At 39.8% G+C, this 23,207-nt stretch overlaps 1 protein-coding gene across 3 annotated transcripts; it reads right to left on the bottom strand.

The window, feature by feature from the left end:
* Positions 1 to 1,035: 1,035 nt before the first annotated feature.
* Positions 1,036 to 22,126, bottom strand: pcmtd1 (protein-L-isoaspartate (D-aspartate) O-methyltransferase domain containing 1). Of its 3 annotated transcripts, none has more exons than XM_023270406.3 (7): positions 21,912 to 22,126; positions 19,503 to 19,642; positions 8,774 to 9,239; positions 8,232 to 8,334; positions 7,549 to 7,720; positions 4,147 to 4,270; positions 1,036 to 3,850 (listed from the first exon to the last, which is right to left on the bottom strand). In XM_023270406.3, exons 3-7 carry the CDS (start codon positions 9,078 to 9,080, stop codon positions 3,474 to 3,476), a joined length of 1,083 nt encoding a protein of 360 aa, XP_023126174.1. In that variant the 5' UTR covers positions 9,081 to 9,239; positions 19,503 to 19,642; positions 21,912 to 22,126; the 3' UTR covers positions 1,036 to 3,473. The 3 variants fall into 3 exon arrangements, with proteins under 3 accessions (XP_023126174.1, XP_023126175.1, XP_035804133.1); XM_023270407.3 differs by having other exon boundaries at positions 19,481 to 19,642; XM_035948240.2 differs by lacking the exon at positions 19,503 to 19,642.
* Positions 22,127 to 23,207: the final 1,081 nt, after the last annotated feature.

A 23,207-nucleotide genomic window follows, 5' to 3' on the forward strand; every position in this document is an offset into this window, starting at 1 on the left:
TTACTAGATCCGTACACGGACCGTGCAGGATGTATGGTGGGTGTGTGGGCTGTGTGTCTGAATGCTTTTGTAAAAAAAAAAAAAAAAAAAAAAAAAAAATGGGACTGAAACGAGTGAGAGCTCGTATCTGTGCAGGCTCCAGCCGAAAACTACATTTGTAGTTGTCGGCTGAAGAACTACAACTCCCGGCAACAACGTCACTTCCTGTTGATGGGGACAGGAGCCTCTCGGGTATGGACACATAAGAATCATGTGACAGGTCATGGCCACAACGTGATCACGCTTATTTCAACGTAAGAAGTCCTCCGAATAGCGGTGGTCTGGTTTATAAAGAGTTTTGTTGTGTGCGCTTTATTGTGTATTTTTACAAACCCATCACTGCAACGAAAAAGCACCCTGAGACCTGGTGAATGTGTGAAATGTTAGTGTAACTCCCCAGATTTTATGTGCAAAAAGAATTATCGATCTATCTTATCTGGTTTAAAATTTACAGCCAATCAAAAACCAATATGTAAAACGTAGCGCTGGCGCTACGCTGGGCTCTAAAGGGTTAACAAAGCTTATAAATGTAATAATTCGTATTTATGGCTTTACAGTTTCATATTTTAACAAATGCAAGACTTAATTTTGCACAACAGCTTCAGCCCCACCATGTTTCCTGCAGGCAAAGGTGGAACAGTTCTTCCAGATTCCATGTAACTCAATTGAAGTTTGTCACTAAATCTCAAATTTCCACGTACCAGCACCAGCTTTTATAGAGCAAACACAGCATCCAAAAAGCACTCAAATTAGCGCAAGATAATAAAAGAACTGGCACTGATGATAACGTGTCCAACACAGAAAGCAGCAGTAACAAAAGCAAACAAGGTCAACACAAGCTTGATGTCAGCAGCCCACCAGACATGTGTTTCTACTTCATGTCTGCTCGTCATAAGGACTCATTTCACTCCTCAGCCACCTTTGGAAATACGAAAGAAACCCATATATCGGGTAAGATTGAAAAAAGAGCAGTTACAATGATTAGAAGACACATGATGTGATTGTGACCTTTATTTTTGTGCCAAACATTTACGGAGAAACAACACATTTTCAAAATGAACTGCACACACTATGAGAAATCAACCTAGGCCTGATAAAACAGGAAGGGAAACGGTTCTGGCTCTTACCAAATTAACTTAATACAAGAGCTCAGAATTAGTTATGACTTGGTATTTACCGGGTGCCATTTGTTTAGTCAGATTTCGTCCACATTTAATGTAATCACAGCAGTCCCATTAACTTTGGTGCAAGGCGAGACCTGAGAGTCGAGGTTGTAGGTCCCCTGCTTTCAATACTTAATGTGCTCTCTAATTAGCAATTACATTTCAGATAATGGTATATAAAGTGTTGCATGGCTGTAATTGGTCATGTGAATTTTAATGGGTACTACACAAATCAAATGGGACTATGTTGTTATTGGTAATTATAAGCTGAGAAATTATTCCATTATTGCTTACTTGCAAAGCTCTGCAATGAATGTAAAAAAAAAACAAAAAACAGAACAGAACAAAAAAACCTTACAGAAAATAAACGTTAACTCTTCACACACAAAAACTACTAATAGAATATTCAGCCCCGCTTCCAAACAAAACATTTTTCATTACACCAGAACAAAATGAAGACCTATAGCACTAATATATCTCACCTATTTAACAGACAGCAGTGGAGTTTGGATCTACAGAGTTCCCAGTGTCAAAAATACAGTACAGCAAGAGGGCGCTACAACAAATCAACTGCAAATTAAACTGTATGCAGAATCATATGATAACAATACATATTTATCACCTTTATATTGAATAGAATTAATATCAACAACATTCAACTCAGCTTTTGGAGTACTAAATTATGCATTCAAAGTAAGATGAAAGAACTTTCCAACTCTGTGATGGTAAAGCGTGAAGAAAAAGTGTGACCTATCAGATCAGTGATGTGCTGTTTTCTTTTAGTTTTTTTTTTTCTTTTTTCACCGTGGAATGTTTTTGTAGAAATATACCATCGTTTGGGTGAATTCACTGTGCCAGAAAACTCGCAGAACTCCTAATGTGATGGGGTACGTTGGCACTTAAAAGCCATCACTATCAGGGAATTTCTGCAAGCAAATTGTATTTTAACAAGATTTACATTGCAATAAGTCCAGTCCATACAAATTATGACAAAAAGTGGAACCTTGTTTTTTTTTCCCACTTGAGCTTGAGGACTGCAGATTAAGGTGCTTTACTGGACACTTCTATAGTCCACAGTAAAAAAAAAAAAAAGGCGTCAGAATCCTCAACGATTCTGATTTTGCATTGTTGTTCAATTCTTAAAAAAAAAAAAAAAAAAAGCAGTACTATACAGAACTCAATAGTTATCTCGAGGCCTTCTAATTGATTAATTATTTTTAAATTCATTGTGTTTTTTTTTTTCTTTTTTTAAAAAGAAACATTTCCAAACTTGATCACCTGGAACATCACCTCCAGTGACCAATCATATAATGTGAAGCAAAGTCAGGAACACCCAAGACATATACAATATATTCATGCATGTACTCTTAACTAACATCTCCCCTTCACCAGTTCCCTCCAAAACAAAGCTGAAAACCAGCCATAAACACCTGCACGTCATCCATATTTTAGACCTCTGATATGATTAATTAAACTAATATATCATATGCACAATGGGAGATAAACCATGGAGAGGAGATGGGCTTACGACATCTTATCATATCAAGTAGTACATCAGCTACTCATAGTGAGAAAACACAAGAATGTCAGCACCCTGTAGAAAAAGTTACATTAAAAGGTGCTCGGTAGAAAAAAATTATGAACCAATCTAGTCTTTCAGTGATCTCTTGTAATAGGAAGGTATAAAACACACTGACCTGAAAGGAAGAGTAATGACATAAGTGCCGCGCTCATGATTATGCAAGAACGTCTTACTCTTTAACTCAAAATGGGAGAGTGTGGCCTTGTTTGCCTTTCAGCATCTTTTGCTCCTGTCAGCATCATTAAATCAGCAGACACTGATAGCAAGTTAAAGCTTCTAAAAAAGGTGCAATAAAAGTCTTCATCTCAGCATGATCATATTTTCACAAATATAGTAAGAACTTTGTGGGTTTCTTTTGTACAATTTTTAATCTGCACACTGCGGCAGAAATCCTGACATTGTGATAAAATCTGAATCTCAAAACTGGTTTTCTGAAACTATGTCCATTTACTATACTTTTTACATAGTCATTTATTTCTTCGATATACAAATCAAAAGAAAATGTCAACAAAAAATAACACTCATGACAATCATAACATTATTATCCAATATTATCTATGGCGTCTCTTTTCATTACAGTTTTGCCATCAAGATTAAGTGGAAATAATGCTACATTTGTACTGAAAAAGGTGAAGAAAAGCATTTCAGCAGGCGCTGCACCCATTAAGAACGGATATCGAATGAATCAGTCATTTCTCTCTGTAATACAGCAAATATGCTTTCAGTGACTCAGGCAGCGGCAGGGCCATTATTTGGTCTCTCAACACGTTCACTTGCTTGAGGATTTCAATGTCGCCAATGTCTCTTTCTTCCTCCTCCTCCTCCACTTCCTTGTGTTCTTCCTCAGCGTGCTCCTCCTCTTCGCTCTCCACCATTTGGGGGATCAGCTGGTTTCCTACAAAAACGTAAGTGTTGATGCGGCGCCGCCGGCAGCGCCTGCGTTTGCGCTTCTGGGGGACTCGTTGCACCGTGCCCTTCCCCTGACTGTCCTCGTTGGCCAGGTTTCTGAGAGTGCGGCGTATGTAGATCCGAGACAGATCCTGAAGGCTGCGGACAGTCACTGGGGCTGAGGACAGAGAGAGATGACACGGTCCTTCAGGGCAATGCACCAAATAAATAAGAATAATCCATACAACTGCACCAGTCCTTCAACTAGGTCAGCATAAACAAGTGAGGAAACAACTGAGTCTATGAAGCAGCTGCAGGGCGAGCTTCATATGTCAAGGCAAATATTACTTTAGGAACTGTCTCATCACATCACTTTGACTTTAAAATATTGCCTGCTTTACACTTCACGACGAGTCAGGCATAATAAAACACAGGGCCTGAGATTTCTGGTTTGGTTGAAGCTGGGTAACTTACGCAGCTGGACAGTGTCAGGCTTCTCTCCATCAGCTCTGTTCTGCTGGACCAAGGGGGCAAAGGACACCGCCAAGATGTTTTTGCTCTCCCATGTGCACTGGCCAGTCCTGGTTATCTGGGTCAGCTGCATAAAGAGACAAAACCTGAACTCAACACTGAGCACTTATAAAATATGGAATGCTCTATTACATCAGGGAGCAAAGGATAAGGGCTTCAGCCTGCCCAGACGCTTTAAATCTATCACGTACTATGTCTATGTTTGCACACATGCTGGTGAATGTTCATGTTCTTGGCGAGTATTTTACCCATCTGCCATTGCTGGCGGTGTGTTTTTCAGAATTTACCACTGTAATAGAGAGCATTCTGAGGGTGTATTTCTGTGTCTGGATTCTCAACACTTACCAGCAATACAATATAGCTATTATCTGTGTATGAACAGTGTTTGTTTTGATTCATGCAACGCCGAGCTCCAGGTGTTCATTATGGGGGTGTAACCAGAGAACTAAAAATTGTACCTCTTCAGGAAGAAAAGGTTCTCTTTCCATTTCTACAAATAAGTGCATGAAACATCAACAACACGTTTGTCATTCAGTCTTCTAATATTCAATTGAGAAAAAAAAAGCATGTCACTTCATCTTTCATTTATGAATCCAGCACAACAGGCACTAAAAAAATAAATCTTGCTTTGTGTACTTTGTACTTTATGCTCAAGCAGTTTAGATGTTTATATTTAATCTGTCCAATCTGTGTGACCAGGAAGTCACTGGTTGCATTAGATAAGTGTGCAAGCAACAGCATACTATCTGATTTGATGTATTGAATATGAGCTTGAATAGCAACATAAGTATATTTTTTCCAACAGAGTATCATATAAAACATGACATAATTAATATTCACAGTGAGTTACACGGTGTGCTGCAAAGTGAGCCTTAGTTTTCACCCTATAAGTTTACATATTGGTCATAATTAAATGGTCTTATTTATGAGGTACAGATGCAAACTTCCACTCTTGATCCTGATGGTTAAATAGTTTTCTCATAATTATGACACAATGTACTGTGTGCAACAGACTAACAGGGCAGGAAGTATGTCAAAATATTTCCAGGATTAGCATTTAATAAAGTGAAATCAGAACAGAGTGTTTTCAATCAGGTGTGAGTGGACGCCCCGTTATATTTGAAGAACACGAATCTATCGTGTTGTGTCAGTGTCTGTGTATCATGGCACTAACAAAAGAGGCTTTTAATGACCTCAAAAAAACAGTTGTTGATGCTCATCCGGCTGGGTAAAGGTTACAAAACCATCTCTACAGCGTTTGGACAACACCAATCCACAGTCAGACAGATTGTGTATAAATGGAGGAAATTCAAGCCCATTGTTAGCCTCCCTGGGAGTGAGCGTCCAACAAAGATGACTTCTAGAGCAAGGTGTGTAACACTCACAAAGGGAGCCATACATGGCAGGGCTGCTAGGAAAAAAAATCACTGCTCTCAAAAAAAGAGAATAAAGTCACTGCCTGCAGTTTTCTCGTGGACAAGTCAGAAGACTAAAGGAAATATGTTTTGTGGTTGGTTGAGACTAAATCCAACTTTTTGGTGGAAATCAGAAGTGCTATTCTTGGAGAAAGGGAAACACAAAACACTGCATTCCAGCATAAGAACCTTATCTCTGTTAAATTCACAAATCTATGAAACACACAGTGTTGGTAGTGTCAAGGTTTGGGCCTGTTTTGCTGTATCTGGGTTTAGACGGCTTACAATCATTGATGGAACAGTGAATTCTGAAATATACCAATGAATTCTAAAAGAAAATATCAGGACATCTGTCCGTGAACTGAATCTCGTGAGAAAGTGGGTCATGGTTAAAGAATTAGTGGAGGGCCAAGTCAAAGTCCTGCCCTTAATCCAACAGAAATGTTGTGGAAGGACCTGAAGCAAACAGCTCATGAGAGAAACCCACCAACATCCCTGAGTCGGTACTTCTGAATAGAGGAATGGGCTAAAGTTCCTCCAAGCTGACGTGCAGGACTGATCACCACTTATCTGTTTAGCTGCAGTTGAGAGCCAACAAAAAACAATCCAAACACAACCACAAACCCACAAGTTTTGCGAAATACTTTAAAGGCCGTAACAAGTTCTTGTCAATTTAAAAAATGTCATCTTCACTTCTCCTGTCTCTCATCTGCTCTGGCTTTTGTGTGTCTATTTCCACAGCAGAGCAAAGGAGACACACATGGTGAAACAGACGCACAAAGACCGGAGCAGAAAAATAGAAAGGAGAGGCAAAGGGAGCAGCAAAACAGCAGATGAAACTCTCATTTTGAGCTGAAATGAAATGAGTGTATACAAAGTTAAATAATATAAATAAGATACTTTTTGAAAAAATTCTTTGTTTTTTTTGAGAGTATGGGCTGAACGCTCTAGACTGCACTGCCGCCTTGCTTTTACAGTGTGGTGTGGGAGGTTACTCTGAGTCTGATTTTAAATGTGATGAGATGCTAGGCTTAAAACATACACAGAGGAAGTGTGTCTTTATTCTCTGCTGAGGATGTCATTACTCCACTGTATCATATCAGACAGAGATTTGCTTCGATATTAATGCTCTCCACTTTGTCTTTGAAGACCGTCATTCATACAGTGGGAGCATCCACATTCTGAAGTAGCTCTGTGCTCCATTTCCCCCTGCTACAATGGCTGTTTCATATTTGTCCACTCTGGAGAGTAATTTTGAACAGCTCTGGAGGAGGTGGAGATGGAGGTAGAGAATGTCGGTTTGGTGCTGATGAAAGGCCATAGCAAAGAGAAAAAAAATGTTTTGAAAATCATTCGCATTAGTGTGGACATAGCCTGAGTAAATTTGGGTTGTAGAGTTTTCAAGCTGTTACAGTTGCAGGCTGTTTTCATCTTTCATCTTACTACTACCTTCTACATGTTGTGCTTTGATAACACTGTAGAACATCCGATTGTATTCTTATGTATGTATAATGGACTCCCTTCAGGCTGCACTACTGAGTAACTACCAACATAACATATTGAAACCATGGACTACAATATAATCTAAGCCATGTTTTGCTTTACGTCAGTTTCTTTTTCAATTAAATGTCATAAATTGCTCAAAAGTCTTGACCATGAATCTGTCACAACCTTTGAGCCCTCTTACATATCCCACAGTCTGTTGGCATCCACCATTTTAAATAAAACATTATTTATACAGCACTGTGTGTGCTCTATACAAGACTGCTTAAATCCAGGGTCAGCTGTGGTTCAATAATGGATGGGAAAGTTGCATAACCAGTCTTGTAGGTCAAAGCTGTTTTAGCTTGTTTTCCCTCATGTGTTACCATTTTGAATAGCAATCACAACATGTCGATTCTGTATCACCCTGACAGCTTGTAGTTCTTACCTGATCCTCTATAGGCATCACCAGAATGCCTCCAATTTTGAGCAGTACTTTCATGTAATTTTCATGGTCCTTCTGCACTCCAGCGCCACAATAAATGCGATCGTATTGGTGACTGTCTGTTGAGATTTCAAGGCAATTCCCCACCACAAAGACAGGTTCACAGAACTCAAACCTGTGAAAAAATATAATCGAAAGTGTGGTGAATAACCCGCTGAAACACCGATAGAACACATGTTTTTCTCTTTTGCAGGCTCATCATCACAGTAAGCTGTGACAGAATCAAGCAAACTACAAGAGATTTAAATGTACTTCATTTGTAAAATTGTCACCAGGCCTTCTGTTTGGAAACATCCACTTCTTTATAAACATAAAGTTGGACTTTTTCTTGCAGTGGGTTAGACAATAGGGTCTACCCTGGCTCTGTTCAGTGATAACAAAATCCATCTACTAGCAGCAATTATATTTAGTTGCTTGCTTCAAACGAACACTGACAATTCACGGTTTTATTTGTGGTTATGTACTGGGCAGTTTCTTTGCTTGATCCAGGCAACTACCAGAGACTGAGGGAGTTTATAGCCTGTCATGTAACTCTCCATAAGACAATAGAGTGTCTTCCTTACACTTTGGATTTGTCAATCAACACGTTACCCAAAACGAAATGTTCTTTTAAAGCTTGTACTCACTTGTCAAAGCTGTCACTATTCTTTATGAAATCGTCCAGTTTCTCTCTGGCATATTCAACAACATCCTTGTGGAGCTCAACTCCGTGGTTCACACCAAAAGGCCCTTGGGAGAAAAAAAAACATGAACAATATTTTTCCTCAAATCAGTTACTACGATGTGTCCAAAAGCTATTTATTGTGGTGTTACTTGGATCATTTATCTAGCAAAAAAGCATCATAATAACTGGTTTCTGCTCATGAAATATGAATATTTGCTGCTTTCTTTTGTTTTATGTGAGTGTAAACTGTATTTTCATGCGGTTTGTCAAACTAAACAAACAACTTCTTGGCACTGGATTTTAAAATTGTTCACCTTTTTTGACATTTTACAGACCAAGTATTTATTTAAGGAATCAGAAAAAAAAATCCTTGCAGCCCTTGTATCACTGCTGCTTTTCTGCAGTTTCCCAGTAAATTAGTCCATTTAGATTTGAGAGAACATTTGAGCACTGCCCACACATGAAAAAAAAACCCACTGTTGATAAAGAACAGACTAAAATTACCTATGATGAGGCCAACCATTGTGCTCAGGTAGCCGGTTCCGCTGCCCAGATTGAGGAAAGAAAGTCCTGGCTGCAGTTTGAGGGCCTCCATCACCTCAGAGTATATACACGGAGCAGACAGGTGTATGTTTCCATGCTTCCACGCCAAGTCTTTGTAGGCACTGTCCCGGTAGCCATCTAGATAGTAGTCGCCGCGGTCTATGGCCCTAAAAGCCTGTTCAACTTTTTCTGTGCGAATATACTGAGCCTCCTTCAGATTATCAATGAGGTCGTCATTGTCCTCCCCAGCACTCACAGCTCCCCCCATGGCGACAAGAGAAGAGAAACGTAACAGCCGAACTCGTACTCAGGGTGAGTGATTCCTCCTCAGAGTGGCATGGAGATGGGCTGGCTGGCTGAAGGATCCTGCCGCTGTGACTCCTCAAATGTCTGTTCAGACAGCGTTCATGTCCAGGCACCGAGTGACCTGAGAGAAATTAAACATGTTACAAAAATATGCCTGCTGGGAGATACAGTGCCTGGTTAAAATCTACAAGTGAAATGCAGTTTTCAGATGCTGATAAAAGAGCAGCTTTATAAATCCACATCTGGGATTGTCTTAAGATGAAAAATTAACAAGCTAGAGAAACAGAGTGTTTTTATTCCAAATTAATTCCCTTCAGGACAAAATGTACGATTTGTATTCTGCAGTGCCTTAGTAAAAGGGTAAGTGAAATACTTTGTAAGCATTTATGTGAAAATTTACTACAGACAATACATCCATCAAACTGTCATTTAACAGTAAGTCTTCTCTTATACTGATTGCATGAATATATTTAGTACAATCCCCAAAAGACATCTGACATGACATAGCAGGGAGAACACAAGTGCAATTAATGACCTTGATAATGTCTGGATTCAATTTGGCTACAAGGTTCCTGCTATAATTCATGCTAGCTCACCGGTGTGGCATCGACAAATGCTGAATGGGTCTAAGACAATATTAAACTGTTTTTTTACCTCTGCTTTTAACAATTAACAATCTTTATAATATGCAACAGTACTCTCTGAACACAGATGCAGGAAACAACGTGCTGTGTCTAAGATTAGTTTCAAAGTCATTAGTTTAAAAGATTATTCAATCAAAAGAAAAACACTTCTTGCAAACTTGCCATTTTCCCCCCTACAGCCCGACAAAGTTAAGACAGAAATTCTTGTTAAGAGTCGGGATAATAATCTGCAGTAAATTAATAATAAAAATAATCATTATTAAAAGCTCTAAGATTTTCAGAATCAGACTGAATTCTGTGGTATGAGGCAGGCATCAACATCAGAAACTGTGTGTCTCAATGTCATGTTCCGCAGCGCTGTGGGATCTGCTATGTCCAGAGGGCAGATGTGGAGTGATGCAATAGAAATTTGACACTCGGGGTGGACAATCAGGACAGAGCCCTCCATCACAGCATTGGAAAATCTATTATAAAACATACAACCAGACAAGTTATTCAGTTATTGGACATTACTAAAAAAGCAAAAATCTCATCCAAGTCTTGATTTTCTGCCTAAAACACACAGAGACATTAAAGAAATAGCTTTCATAGTGTAAAACCTTAATCGCAGAAGATGAATATTGCTTCACAGTACACTGATGTCACACTGCCTAACCCAAAAGAATCAAATTACATGCCTGCGCTATGCTCTAGAATAAAAATCATTGTTTTTAAGGTATATCTGCACAGCCTGAACAATCTGAGACATAAATTAATGAATATACCAGCAGTAAGCAGCCAAGTGTGCCAGAGATTTTTTCATTTTTATTCAAGTTGTGTTTTCCTCCGATGCACCTGTCACATATGCAGGTGTGCAGAGAGAGTTTCTTTTTTTCTTTTTGAGGTGACTTGGCCAACTATACTGGAACACAAAACTGATGTCTGCAGAGAGATAGATGTGACATAACAATGGCTTCAAATTGATAACAATTTCTGTTTCACAGCTTTGCTTATTTTTTCTTAATATCCTGTGTTTCCTGGTTTGTGTATTTTCAAAAATCCTCATAACAGAGAAGGTTAAAAGCCCCTTTTGGTTGGACTGCTCATAACTGATGTCCACAACAAACATGTGGGATCACAAAATGTTTCATATAAAGGGGTCAAAAGCTCCCAAAAGGCTGAGAACCTCTGATGTAAGGTTGTGTTTAAGCTAAAATATGCACCCATCTCTGGTGCTTTGAAAGCTGCTTACATTAAAACTAATGAGCTACTGGATTTACTATGTAGTACTTCTCTATAAAGCACAACACTGTAGCAACAAAGAGAAAATTCCTTTCAAACATTCTTTAAATGCTTTGATATCCAAAATATCCAACCTTGTATAGCTTGAGATGAAGTTGAGAGAGATGAGTTTTGAACTCCTTCTCTGCCACCTCAGCATCTCCACATCTGACTCAGCTAATAAAGATTAAATTCAGAGGTGACTTTGTAGTTGGAGGCCTGCTATGGTAATTTTCCATTGGCTCTTTCTCCCAGGCAAAAAGAATCATTGATTCGCTCACCATCACTGGACATATAGTACTGTATTTTTTATCCCTCCCCTTCCCCTCTGTGGGCATTGAAAGAAAATCCAGGAAAATGGGCCAGGGGAGGTATTCAAGTAAATTGCTTTTGGGTGCTGCTGTACAGTCTTACCACTGGTAATCCACAGTCTTGAAACAGGGGTCATTATCAGCTCACCCCTCCGAGGCAAATCAACATCGGCCAGCTGGGTAATGACACTCGGTAGTTTATTTGATAAAGGAGTTTTCTCAATTGCTTTGGCACGGCTGCCGAACGATAATGAATATTTTCACTTGTTTACAACAATATAGACTAGAATAACAGAATAGAAATACTTTATTAATCCCTCAGGGGAAATTCTGTAACTACACATTTGAATCCCTTAATATTTTAGACAAATTACAAATGTTCTAGTGCATCTATAACTCTGCGTTAGTACAATTGTTTAAAATCTGTGCAACTATCAATATATCTGCTGATTAAAATTGATTATGCTGTTTCTCAGGTGAAAAGTTGCATTCTCCAAAACATGTATGAAATGTTTAATTGTCCAAGTCATTACATGCACAATAGTCCATTCAACTGTAAAAGTCTATCTGACATATATTAATGTCATTACAGTAATATGGATTTCTTTTATAATGCCAGCAAAATTACTAGTTTGCCTGGCAGTTGAACCTTGTTTCTCACATTTTACACCTATCAGTCACACATTCTGATAAGTCAACTGACGGGGGCTATGAGTGGGAATGAACACATGATCGCAAGAGAATCGATAGAATTTCTGAACACAGAAGAACCAGGCCCAATAAATAATATACGGAGGCAGCTGCCACCTGGAGAGGGCTAAGGATTCGTGGTGGTATAATGAGTGAAAGAAAACTGAACAGAAGAAGAGGCAGAAGAGCAGGGTGTGAAGCACAGGGAGGCCGGGGGGAGCTTGGTTCCTCTTAATAACTCATGAGCTCCACTGAAAACATGAAATACATATAGTACATACATCTGTGAAATTGTGTGACGAGGTGGTGGTAATATATTGATAGTATGCTACTTTTGCTATGCATTTTTATTTTCCTGTAGCTTCATCATCAAGGATCATTTGTAAACTTATGCTATTATTCGTGTAGAATTAATGAATGAGGGCAATTCATCACCATTTCACTTTAACAAAGAGACCAGCATCCATGTTGTTCTCGCTATCAGCATCTAAGCATGGTGGTGCAAAATCATCAACTTCACTCACTTTAACTCTTAGATTAAAAAACAAGCTTTGTTGACTCCAGCCACCGTAAATCAAAACAGATTCTTCACTCTGTGGTGCCGACAGCAGGCAGCAGCATCTACTTATTTATTCATAATCTTCTTAATAGGAACAATGATAAATAAAAGGTAAGGCAACTGCTTTCTAAATATTCTATCTGTAGTTTCTGACCAGGGCCTGCACAGTAGCTTGGTGGTTAGCCCTGCAGCTAGAAGATCCCCAGTTCGCAGTCCACCTTCCTGGCATCTTTCTGCATGGAGTTTGCATGTTCTCCCTGTACATGCGTTGGTTTTCTCCGGCTACTCCGGCTTCCACCCACAGTCCAAAGACATGTTGAGGTTAATTGATAATTCTAAAATGTCCGCAGGTTGAATGCGAGTGTGATTCTTTGTCTGTATATGTGGCCCTGTGATAGACTGGTGACCTGTCCAGGGTGTCTCATGCCTTCACCCTAAGTCAGCTGGGATAGACTCCAGCCTCACCGCGACCCTAATGAGAATAAAGGGGTGTACAGATAGGGGATGGATGGATGTTTTTGACCATAAAAAAGAAAAAAGTGAGCTCTCCCAAAAGCCACAATAGGCTGCACACTGTGGAAGGGTAAAAAGATATAGAGCTGTCCTACATGAAAGGCAGGCCACAATTGTGGACCATGAAATTAACCACGGCCTGCAAATGGCAGAGGTCAGGCTAATGTAAATTGTGCTACTGTGTCTTTAATTACCAAAATACTTTGCAGGGAAAACAGGCCAATCGATACTAGAATTATTTATGTTAACATATTCCTGTTCGAAGAAAACAGTTGAATTAATACAGGAAAATGACATACAGTCAATAAAAGCCCATCACAGGACAGACAGTGCATTACAACCTAGTACAGATACAGCTGCATTAGCCATCCATCCATTATCTATACACAGCTTAGTCCTCATTAGGGTCGCGGGGTGGCTGGCATCTATCCCAGCTGACTTAGAGTGAAGGAAGGGGACACCCTGGACAGGTCACCAGTCTATCACAGGGCCATATATACAGACAAAGAATCACACTCGCATTCAACCTGCGGACAATTTAGAATAATCAAGTAACCAGAACATGTCTTTGGACTGTGGGAGGAAGCCAGAGTACCCGGAGAAAACCCACGCATGCACGGGGGAGAACATGTAAACTCAATGCAGAAAGATCTCAGGAAGGTGGGGATCTTCTAGCTGCAAGACGGAAGTGCTAACCACCAAGCCACTGTGCAGCCCACAGCTGTATTATCTGTTTGTGAATTCCTACCTTGTGCTGGTGGCAGAAAAGCAGTTTCCATAGCTTAATAAGAGAAAGAGATCTGCAACATGGTGGCAGCAAATAATGATATTACAATGAGAGATCTGGAGTGCAACTTTAATGGGGTCTTTAAAAATATCAACACTATAGGAATCTCTATAATGCACAGTGTTAAAAAGACATGAGATGACCACGAATTTGCTCTACAAGGTACCACTTCAGAGAAAATGACAAAATGAAAGAGGTGCAGTGCCAGTATGTATATGTAATTACAATATATAAGTTTAAATATACTTTCTGAAGCCACAGAGACGAAGGCAGAACAGTTTTGCTTTGCTGCACCCGTATGACTTTACAGAAATACAGATTTGATATCTTGTTTATAGTATTGCAGAGAACAAATGGAGTTGTAAGAAAGTGAAATACTTAACAGCCTTGTGTTTGTGGGGGAGTCTCAATCTGGCCAATGGCAGGAGGAGACAAAGCCAAAATGTTATAGGCCACTGGGCCATGGTGGATGTGCCTGGCCAACATGGGAGCGGTATCAGTATGTGTGCTGTAATGTCACAGACTATTCTGAGTATACATGTTCTCAATATTACCCAGCAAACACCCAGATGCTCTGGACATTCTTGGACACCCTCTACAGAGGCCCTGAGAATGAGAGAGGTTTGGTTTAACTGTGTAGGATGATGTAAAATTTCACTGTGCAAATGTCATCAGGGAAATGACTGGAGTTCACTTGGTTTCACCATATTCTCCAGCCATGATTCCAACTAAAGAATTCTTCTCTGGATTGAAGTGGAAGGTGTGAAATCACTGGTTTCAAGACAAAATGTCTCTTGCATGTTGCTAGCTGCAATGGATGCTGCCTGTGATGACATTACAGCAGAGATTGTACGGGATGGTTGTGGCCAGAAGATTTTTCCTTTGTTGCTTCACAGCATTACAAGGGAGAATATCAGGTGTGATGTTAATAAAAAAATCTGTGGCCAGACAGACATCCGGTGAGGTGGGCTCTATAGTGTAGCACTTTTGTATTATTATTATTATTATATTATTGTGCTGTGTAGATTTCCTGTTTGCTGTGGTATAAGACAGCTACTCCACAGAAATCACTTTTAAGAAATGAGCCAAAGAAACTGAGAAAAACTGTAAACAGCATCCAGTCATAAACACACATAATATCCTGGGCTAACCCCTAGAGTGGACTAAAGTGCCTCAATGCCATCTCAGGTCAGAATGGCTGCTGCGACTCGGTTAGAAACACCTTGCTGTAACTTGTAGGATGATGAAACATGTAACAGATCCTTTGGCAACACGGGATCAGCTCTTGTGCCGTAACTAAATACCAAAGGCCTGTCTAGGCAGCATACCATGACGTACACGCTACCGATCAACAGACACTGTGCGGTAAAGCCATCCTGTGGACATTCATCCGCATTTACAGTGTAAACTTTGAAGCAATGTTAGCAAAGAAAATCACACTCAAACATCTTGTGGCTTAATACCAGAGCAATTAATCACATCGGTATGATAAATACCCAATCCTCACCTTTGCTGCTAAGGTCAGCATTATGAAATATATACACTCAGTGACCAGTTTAATAGGTACACCTGTACAAGTGAAAGCAGGTCTGGCATTAAATCTATGATGCCTTTAATGCTCAGTTTGTTAACACTGTCACAGAGGTGTTTAGGTAACTATGTGTTTTATCTTATAATTAGCGATGATATTTTACTGGACTTGATCATTCTGGTGTTTCTGATATTCTGCCACATCACAAGACTACCTGCTAATACAATGCAGTCCAGTATAAATGTAGATTTTACTCTGATTTGAGTAACAATTGTAAAAATAAAAAAAAGAAAAAAAGAGAAAACTATTAACGATTGTTGTTGTAATAATTATTTTATTTCACCTCAGCTGACCTGATTTGAATCAGATTGAACAGGCGTACCTAAAAAAGTAGCCAGAGACTGTATATGTCATTAGAATAATGTGTACCATTTAATTCCAACTTGCAGAAAAAAATTGTCTCTGAGGCCAGCATCTGAATATTTTTTGTTATTTTTACTGCAGCAAAACTGTGAACACGCCAAGTTCATGCTACGAATTAGACACTACATAAAAGATTTGATGGGGTGTAGTCAAAAATGCTGGTCCGACTGGGTGGGAAATTAATTCTGCTGCGAATTTGTGAAATGTATAATTTAACACAACATGTGTGCAAATATGTTTTACAAATTTAAATATCACTTCAGCACTAAAGTGTTTGAATGTTATTAGAAGTCATGTGCAGCACAGCATGTATTTGTGCAAAGAAGCAAATGAAAGGAATTGCACTGTGAAAAATAAAAACAGTTTGACGTGTAACTTGACATAATAATCCTACTATAAACATTAATAGTAAAACTAAAATAAGCCACACCAGTGGATCTAGAGAGAGTGAAGCTGGTTGGTGTCTCTGATGGAACAAATCTGATGATTGCTTGAATCCTTATCTTGTGCTGCTGGGAAGTTTTTTCGCCTGTTCAAAACTTTATTTAATGACAAGATACTTTAAATACTAATTACCTGTTTGTTGTTAAATCTGGTGTGGATAGTCTTATTATATTCAAAATAAATCACAAAACCTTTTCTGTAGCACAACAGTTCCGATAAATGTTTTCACACTTTATACACTTCCCAAAATCTGAAAACTTTGCTATTTTCTGAAGACATTCACAATGTTTGACTGTGACAGGTCAGTGACACCTCCTTTAGTGTGAAACCCAGGGCGAACGTTTCACACATAATGTGTCACTGCGTTTTCTAAAGGGCAGCAAGCGTATGCTACCAACAGGAAGAAATGTGTCAGTTACGGTCACCCCCTCAGCTTAGGCAACTTTTCAACTCCTATATTAAAGGTTTAGGGGCAAGACAGAACAAACAATATGGAATTTATGGTCATCTGATGCAATAGAAATGCACATGTTCTAGTTTAGCATATGGTTAGTTTTTATTCAATTTCATGAAGAGAACTTCGAACTCCTTGAACCCCCGTGCATGTGGCATACAGGCCATCACAGACCTTTAACCACCCAGTATTGTTCTCCTATCCAGCTCTGCCTCGCTCCCTGATGATTTAATCGGGGAAACAAGGTCACCCTCAAAGCAGGTCTCCCACCTGGTGAACTGCCTCTCTCAATTTCCACCTCTGATGTCTGCACCATCCTGAGCAGGGTGAATGTGCGGAAGGCAGCTGGCTCAGAAGGAATATCTGGCTGTGTGCTAAGAGTCTGTGCAGGGCAGCTGGCCGGGGTCTTCATGGACATTTCCAATCTGTCCTTGGCTCTGACTGCTGTCCCCACAAGCTTCAAGACCGCCACTATTGTGCCAGTGTAGAAGCACACCAGTGCTACGGCCCCGAATGACTTCCGCTCAGTTGCACTCACGCCCATCATTGCAAAGTGCTTCGAGAGACTGGTTTTATTGCCTCTGAAATCCTGTCTGCCCCATACCCTGGATCCCTATCAATTTACCAACTGCACCAACAGGTCAACGGAGGACAACTTCACTGTATTCCTCTCTGCCCTGACCCAACGGGAGGACAACCCCAACTCTTATGTCAGAATGCTGTTCATTGACTTCAGCTTAGGATTCAACACAATGATCCCCCCTCAGCTGATCTCCAAGCTGAGCCAACTCTGTATTAGCATATCCCTCTGCAACCGGGACTTGGGACTTTCGAACGGACTCAGTTTGATAAGTGAGACAATCTCTGCTCCTCCACTCTCACCCTGAACACCAGTCCTTTCCATCTTGACCCACGACTCTGTTCCTGTACATCATTCATTTACTAGAATCAAGTTCATCAGCGACACTACAACAGTAAGCCTGACTATCATCACACTAGATTATATTCATGCTCACCAGTGAATAAGCCATTTTAATTTGAGAAGTAATAAGGCTTTTCCTCTGGTGCCATCATCAGGTATGATAACAATCTTAAGGTGAGTTCAGAATGAACAAAACGTGTTTTTGTATCTCTCTTTATTTATGCAAATTTGTCCACAGGACTCTGTGTTAATTAGTCACAAACAGCCGAGGGACGTAATGATGCAGGTGTTTGTTTTACCGGACTAACAGCAGGAACCTACTCTGTTTGAGTGTGTGAGAAGCGAGTCAGAGATTTTAAATTTACCAGCCATTTTCCTCTGAATCTTCTAATCCTGCTGTCTCTGTGTACTCATGAAGGGGAGTCATACAGTTTTGGGATAAGTCTGATTTACTGTGCCAAATAAAAACATTTTTACCTCAAGCAGACGTGTCTCTTAGTCTGTGACATCCAGATGAACCTGCAATTGTTTGCTTCTTCTCAGTGTCTCTGCATGCAATCAAACTCCCTCTGACATTTGCTTCGAGCTCAGTCAGAACGCATCTTTGGTACACTGTACTTTTTGGTGTGTCATGAGAAAGACGGCATTACATAAAGTCGCAAACCCTGAGTATTGTGAATTATCAACAAGTTATTTTTAAGCAAAAACAGCAAAAATCTATAGACTCCAGATTCACAGTTGTAAATACTTGCGCCTTTGCTTTATCAAACATTAGAGTAAACAAAAAAATCTTTTGTTTTGGTCCAGATGGCAGCACAAAGACACACAAGACATATAAAGAAGCCATCTTGATCCCTGGGAATATAAAATTGGACATTTTTAATATTTTCTGAAATTTTAAAGACAATGCCATCACTGAAATTAGGATATTTTTGCTCAGACTACTGATTGATAAAGAAAACAATCAGGAGATTAATCTATAACTATCTGTTTAAACACAATGCTTGTAAATTATACAGATTTGCTGTATTTCAATTATTTAGTGATGTAAACATAAAATCATATGAAATATAAAAGAATCAACTTCAACAGATGTGTACTAAAAGTTTAGTCAGGTGGTCCACTACAGCTGTGGGCAGATTGCTGTGCTGAGAGGTTACAAAGCATAACTTTAACCTTTAGCACATTTGCAGGGCATCAGATTTGGGACATCGTCATCTGTGACTATTTCTCCCTCTGATCTATGTTCCTCTGGTGCGCTTTTGATTTAAAATGTTCCTTTGTATCATGATGGCACAGTTGAACATCACATTTTGTGAATTTTTATAAGTGTTAACATCTAATACATTTTCTATTCCACAGAGGTTGACGCGTGGTAATAAATACTGACGGTAATAAGACTTCATTACTGTTTTTGCACGTATTTCTGGTTTTTGCATTATTTTCCATGGTATTTCTACGGCCTACTTCAGTCATGCTCTCCTTTATGTTAACCTGCTGGTAACTGAACACTTCTACTTCATGTCTAAATGAGCATCCTGGAAAAGTTGCAACAGTAATCTTACCACGGACACCAGTTTATCACTTTTAACACGGTACAAATCTGAACTGAACCCTGCCACGTCAACAGAAAGGCACATACAGATGACAGTACTTTGAGTTGTGTGAAGCCACTTTGGGGAGGCCTTTTACATATTTCAGTGCCAATATTGCTCCAAAAATATCCCAATGACTACAGTTGCAATTACAGTGCTCTACAATTTAGGCTACAAACCTAAATGTCTATAATAATAAAACTTTCCTACAAGAAAATCAGATACTTACAGCTCAGATCAATGGCACTCACCAATAGTGATTGCAGTCTGGTTTTGTTTTCCCCCACCAAGCGTTAACTGGAGCTGAGGTTTACTTTGTTACTTCCAGCCGCTTGTAGAAGTTTTTCTTCTGAGTTTGTTAAATACCTACAGCAGCATACAGCAGCAGGATCTGCACATGTGGAAAAACAGAACAACAGCACCAGTAACTTGATTAAATTCTTCTAATTATGAATTATCTCCAACATGGAGGCAGGGTCAGCCTGGGTCAGGCTCTAACGGCAAGTCACACTGTGTACGTTTTTTTCATTTCAGACAGCTGAGTTGCCACACAGAGTTGCAGGTTTTAACCTGCAGTTAAATCATTATTTGCATAGCAGCTGTCCTCAGGTTGACTCCTGAGCTCCATCACAGTCTTTTGAATACTTTTTTTATTATCTTCATGAAATAGCAGTTAGATGTTATCACACATGGACAAAGTTTGAAGTGATTAGGGAAATCTGAAATAATGTAGCAGTTAGTTTATGAGGACAGTTTGATAAGCTTGCTATTAGTTTAGTCTTTGTTTATTAGTGCATTAATCCTGGTGTATGGTCCTGTCTCACGTGAATGACAAATATCATGTGTTAATGGCTTGAATTAGAAAAATTTGTTTATTTTTTTTCTCTGCTGTAATATATAAAATGTTTTCAGAATCATTAGAGATGTACAAAGGTTCCAGCTAGGTACAGTTACATGATAAAAACAAAACAAAACAAAACAAAAAATCACACTAATGTAGAAAAACAAAGCACCACAGATTCACAAAACCCAGAATGTACAAACACATACACAGAAAATGATATACAGAAAGAAGCAGGACACTGTAGTGGTACTACATTAAAAAGGAGGCCAAATAAACTATAGAAACATGTTAATTATCCACACTGCTCGGACGCGTGTTGTTGTGGTCACGTATGACACTGACTGATACACTTGGAAGTTAGTGTGGTGATTGACACTCTCTGAGTTAAGTAAACTGAACTGCTGCTCTCAGGATCACTGCTTCTTTCACTCTATATCTCTAAATTTCCATCTTATTTCTGTATTAACTTTCTCTCAGTCACTGTGGTGGGTAGAACTGAATGAACGGAAAGGTGATCTACATCTGAATGACATAATACAATAGTGTTTCTAAATTCTCTGTAGGCGTGAACGTGAGTGTGCCTGTCTTTCTCTATGTGTGGCCCTGTGATAGACTGGGTGTCCCCTGCCTTCACCCTAAGTGAGCTGGGATAGACTCCAGACCCCCCACGACCTTAATGAGGATTAAGCGGTGTATAGATAATGGATGGATGGATCATACAGTAGTCACAGACTGATCCCTTGTCTGAAAAAGACTGAATATTGCTGAGGCTCTATGCATGTAAACAAAGTGACCACGACACTGTAAACACCTTTCAGTCAGTAACATGTAAACAAAGTGGTGCTGAGTGGTGTTTTGTGTGTTCTGGTCACTGTTTGACATGCAGCAGCGTCCACAGATGTTCCTCAAGTCCCACAACTGGCACCTGATGGAGCCAATCAGCGTCGCACCTGGTCACGTGCTGCAGTTGCCACACAGACGGCAGCCTGTTAGCCAATCAGCGGCCTGCACACTTTCTTCGCACTGCGTGTGACGGCGGAGCAAAACAACAACAGCGTCTTCATGAAACCTTGTCAAGCATTATTAATCATGACTCTTTCTTAAGCCCACCCGTCCACGTCTGTGACAAACACACGGACACTCTGGTGTTTGTTCCAGCCGCTGACAAACCCCGACAGACGCCGTGCTGCCTCTGAGCATTCATGCAGCTTTTGTTCCCACTTGTCGACCAAAACGCAGTTGCTGGCCAGCTCTCTGCAGTGCGATTAACCCCAATCTTTCGCAGCAACTAGCTAAACCGGTTTGTTAGGAGAGGATAAACTATGAGTCCTGCACGTTTTAGTAACTACTGCGGAAAAATCCCACCGAATAAACAACATGAGTGATTTTCCGGAGCCTCTTCCGCATGATGTCGCTCAACATTTGTTAGAGAAAAGTGTCCCCAGGCCCGCTGCTGCAGCTTGTGCAAATGAAAATGCGAATTTATAGGCGAAATGGTGTGGTTTAGTGTGGGGGGGTGAGCATTTTTACTAAACATGTAGTGTCGGACATCGCCATCTGAGGTGCAGTTAAGCTGGCTAACGTTAGCTTTGGTGGGCCTGAGTGCGCCATCATCAAAACAGAGACAAAGCAGGTTAGGTAAGCTCGCCTCTTTATCCTGGCGTTACACAGCCAGCAAACACAACACACAAGACAGCCTGTCGTGTCACCGCTAACACAACTTACACAGCTATTATTGAGATAAACAGGCGAACAGACGACCCGGTAAACTCGCAGACAAACGGGAGTTAGCGGTAAACAAATGAAAAATACTCACAATGCCGTGTCGCATTTACACACTCCTTGTAACTGGATGCAGCGAGCAATGCGACGGTCAGTGACAGTCACTCTTACACGATAACAGCCCCTTAAAAAGGCTGAGGACTAGTTTACTGAGCAAACCGGGTAGTTGGATGGAAAGGTAAACTAGTAACGGCCGGTCGTTGTGTCGAAGTGGTAGAAGAAAGAAACAGCTGAGAGGAGGATGTAAACACACGTCACGTGGTTTTAAAACGTCGATAGAGGGAAGCACTGTTGCTCTCACTGCTATCTATCTATCTATCTATCTATCTATGGAAACATGCATTTTATTTTTTTATAATAACTTAAATTTAGAATCAGCAAATATGACTCTTGAATTAGAATTATAGAATTAGTTCATCTTTAACTCTTATAGAGTAAATGGACCTCTATCCAGTCCATCTCAATGGTGATTCTATCTATCTATCTATCTATCTATCTATCTATCTATCTATCTATCTATCTATCTATCTATCTATCTATCTATCTATCTATCTATCTATCTATCTCTCTATCTGTCTATCTGTCTATCTGTCTATCTGTCTGCCTGTCTGCCTGTCTGTCTGTCTGTGGGAAAATGCATTTTATTTGTAATTAAAAAACTTTAATTTCAGATGTTGAAACAGCAAATCGTGCTCTCGAGTTAGTTACTTTCTGCCTTAATAGTACATTGTAGTGTATTTTGGGGTTTAATTTTAGAGTCAGATTTAGTCAAACTCTCGACTGCACTTTAGATTAGAGATAATCACACCATTTGTAAAGTAGTATTGTAGTATTTTTCCCCCTCTTTTTTCTTTACACTTCAAAGACCTGATTAGACCTCTGTCCAGTACAGTCTTGCATGCCACCTTGATTTGGTATTTATCCATCTATCTATAAAATACAATAAGAAAATGAACTGGAATTTACTTTGTGTTTATTTTATTTTATTTCATTTTACTATCTATCTATCTATCTATCTATCTATCTATCTATCTATCTTAATTATAGTACTATTGTACTTTGGCAGCTTTATTGGATAAGCACAGTGAGAGAGACAGGGGAGAAGAGTCGGGGGAAGATATGCAGCAAAGGGCCGCGAGCGGGAATCGAACCCGGGCCAGCTGCGTCGGGTACCAGCCCCTGCACATGGGTCGCCCGCTCAACGAATTGAGCTATACGGGCGCCGGAAGTCACACAATTTAAAGAAAACTAATTTTGACAGCTTTACAAACTTGAACAGCAAAGAGGGGAAATGCACCTAATCTAGTATTTTTTCATTCTTAGACTGTAA

The sequence above is a fragment of the Amphiprion ocellaris genome, chromosome 10 (assembly GCF_022539595.1).
Source record: "Amphiprion ocellaris isolate individual 3 ecotype Okinawa chromosome 10, ASM2253959v1, whole genome shotgun sequence".
NCBI lineage: Eukaryota > Metazoa > Chordata > Actinopteri > Pomacentridae > Amphiprion > Amphiprion ocellaris.